Source organism: Galeopterus variegatus, unplaced genomic scaffold (assembly GCF_000696425.1).
Source record: "Galeopterus variegatus unplaced genomic scaffold, G_variegatus-3.0.2 Scaffold3402, whole genome shotgun sequence".
Lineage (NCBI taxonomy): Eukaryota > Metazoa > Chordata > Mammalia > Dermoptera > Cynocephalidae > Galeopterus > Galeopterus variegatus.
Genome location: NW_007729513.1, coordinates 210,797 through 213,915, shown reverse-complemented (window position 1 = coordinate 213,915; position 3,119 = coordinate 210,797). Strand labels below are relative to the sequence as shown.

At 38.2% G+C, this 3,119-nt stretch overlaps 1 protein-coding gene across 3 annotated transcripts in view; it reads left to right on the top strand.

The window, feature by feature from the left end:
* JARID2 (jumonji, AT rich interactive domain 2) overlaps nucleotides 1-3,119 on the top strand; it is a 270,823-nt gene that overhangs the window by 159,591 nt on the left and 108,113 nt on the right. For all 3 annotated transcript variants that reach the window (XM_008584905.1, XM_008584907.1, XM_008584906.1), the window contains one exon: nucleotides 1,213-1,354. In XM_008584905.1, coding sequence (XP_008583127.1) covers nucleotides 1,213-1,354 — 142 coding nt within the window. The remainder of the gene's footprint in view (nucleotides 1-1,212; nucleotides 1,355-3,119) is intronic.

Here is a 3,119-nt window from a genome sequence, read left to right as displayed (position 1 = left end):
TACTCTGAAATGATGTAAAAATAGATAACTGGGGAAATGCATACATAAACAGGCCAGGTCTCAGGGATTTGTTGCAGAATACTATGATCTTTCAGAAAGTTGTACCACATGCATAGAATACTTTATTCTCTATAGTATTTAATGCCACTAAAAGGAACCACTCCTAAGTGTTTCAATCATAAAGAGATTTAATACTGAAAATGAAGAGTGCGTAAAATTGATGAAAGGGCTAGAAGAGGCAGAATCAAGAGGTCACTCTATACTTTTGGCTTCAAGTTCAAATACTCAGCCTGTGCAGATATCTTGCTAGCTGCTATTAGCCAGCTCCTGAAGCCCACGAAGCTGGTGACCAGACAGTGGACAAGGGGGTTCAGTTGCTGTGGACACTTGTGTCAGGAAACTTCTCATTGATAGAACTTACATCGTATCTATCGATTCAAAGAAGTCTGAGTGCTAGAAGACCAGGCCTGATTACTTGTTACCCACTAGTGTGGCCTTATTGCTTATTAAAATACCTCCACATCACATAGTAAACAGCTGCTTTAGAGCCCTCTAGGGGCTAGCAGCCCCTGCCCTGGGACCTTTCTCCATTTTGGTTATTAAAAGCACATTCATAGGCTCCAAGGCTTTCTTACTTAAACATGGTGCCTTAACTGCAGTCAGAGAGAATATCTTTTGAGACGATGAAAGACAGATCTGGTTGCACTCTGATGTGTAATGGATGGCTATGAAGAGAAAGTAGGGTAGTAGATTTCTAGTTAATATCTAAGGCAGGGCTACAAAGCAGTGATGGCTTTTTTTTGTGTGTGGCAGGTACTTGTTCCCGAAGGCAGTTCTGAAAAGGACTTCAGTGTCTTTACAGTAAATATTCAGCATTTCAAGAATAACTAGTTTTGATTTATAATAATTGTTACTCCTTTTTTCCTTTCCACTTCCAACCCCCAAAATTGTTTATATACTTTTCTTACAATTCCAAATTTCTGCTTGCATTGAAATTGTGTCCATGTTAGGCATTTCATTCTTTCAAAAGGTCTAAAATAGGATGAGGTTTTACCTTTCTTTGCCCATTCAACAGGGATATATGTACTTTTAAATTCTCTTCTCTCCACATTCTTGTCTGTCTTCATCAGCCATTGCATAGGGTTAACTGTGGTAAAGTGCTGTTTCCTGATGTGATGTATTTAAGTGTTTGTCCCCTTTTCTCACCTGTAGGGCTCCTTGGTAATGACCAGTCTAAGGGATTAGGACCAGCATCAGAACAGTCAGAGAATGAGAAGGACGATGCATCCCAGGTGTCCTCTACTAGCAACGATGTTAGTTCTTCAGATTTTGAAGAAGGGCCGTCGAGGAAAAGGTTAGTACTCAAGGCTGAATCAACTGGTACCTTAAACCAGGGACTGCAAAGTCAGGTGCCAGTTTTGGCCAAGTGGGAACAGACATGAGCCCACACACCTAATCTCTTGATTTCGTAGAGGAGACAGAATTATGGGTTTTTGAATCAAATGTTGTGATTTCTAAGTATTCTCTAGTAGTTATGATTAACACAAATAAACAAAGGTGCTGTGGACCAAACAAAACATGTTCCTGCCATAAAAACTGGCCAGAGAGTCACCAGCTTGTATTACCTGTCCTAAGTGTTCATTATAATCACATCTCATCAGGAGTCATCTTGAGGAGCATATTAGATGGTGGTTTGCCACTTCTGAAGAGAGGTATTTCTAAAAATTTGAAGAAATAAATGTGGTCTTCCTGAAATTTCTTTTTCTTGTCAGGAAAGCAGGAATTATGCTGTGTGTATTTTTAATCCAATCCATCGTCATTTAACTAAGTTAGCAGTTGTGGAATCGGTTCTTAACAGTGGTTATTTTTATACGACTTTCCTAAATGAGCTTTAGATTTAATAAGGAAGTTGGCTATGGTAGTTTGATAAGAGTTTGTGGTTTCATGTTTAGACAGGGGCAAGTGACATTGTATAATAATACTTTTAATTGGGTGTTTAAAAAAACACTTGCTAGTATCTGCCCCATTTCATATCTCATGTGTTTTCTTCTTATTCCCATTTAGAATTTATATTTTATTTTGTTCATTTTCTGTTCTCATATTCGGTGTTTTCCTGGATGACTAGCTTTGTGATTTTTTTTCTTAAAATCTGTTAGAGAAGTTGGGGAAAAGAAAAAAAAAAATTCCCCTGGTCTGCTCTTTGTTTACACATTCTGCAGAATTTATGAATTTATTTACTTTATGAAAAAAAAAAATCTAGATTTGTGTATCTAATGAAGAACTGAGTATAGTGGAAAATTAAGAGAAAAAGTCAAGATTAACCAAGGGTAGATATTTAAAAATCTTAATACTTTTTAGATCTGAAATTTGAGATGGATTGCTCTAAGTCTTAGTTTATTTTCCTTCATCATGAAGTGTCTTTGTTTAAATAGCCCACAATACACTGAGCCTGTATTAACTTTCATCCTCATTTTCTCTTAAACCTCAGCACTGTGCATTAGATGTCACTAGTACATTTAGTGAGCATACGTAGGACGAATCTGCCTTTGTACTGGGCTTTTTTAAAAAACACTTGGTTGAGCTTCTCAGTGATGAACCTATTATGTACGAAAATAACAAACATTTCCCCTGCTCCAATTTGGAAAAGGAATCATCACAAGAGAGGGATCTCCAGGATGTGTAAAAAAATCAAATCAGTAAATACATTGGGATGTGTGATAATATTCATTCCTTCAGCGTGGGCGGGTGTTCATGCATTTGTCATCAACTTTCATCTCTATGTGGGAACAGAATTCTAGGAAACGACAACCCACTCCTTTGGCTATGACTGTCAGCCTCATTTCTGGCTTGGACCCGGTCAGCATGGGGGTGCAATGATGCAAGTCAGTAGGCTTCATTCTCTTGGACGATGTTCTGTAGGACTCTTGTGCCTCTCTCATGTGACAGTGCTGCTGGCTTCCTCTTGCATGGGACCTTGGTGTCAGATGGCAGTCGTGTGCAGAGCAGTCATTTAACTTGAGTTCTCTAGAGCAGTGGAAAAGAGAAACTTTTCAGGGTTAGGAAAATTTTTAACCATTGCAAATCCTCTCTAATTGTTGGTTGTACTGAATTTAGGATTC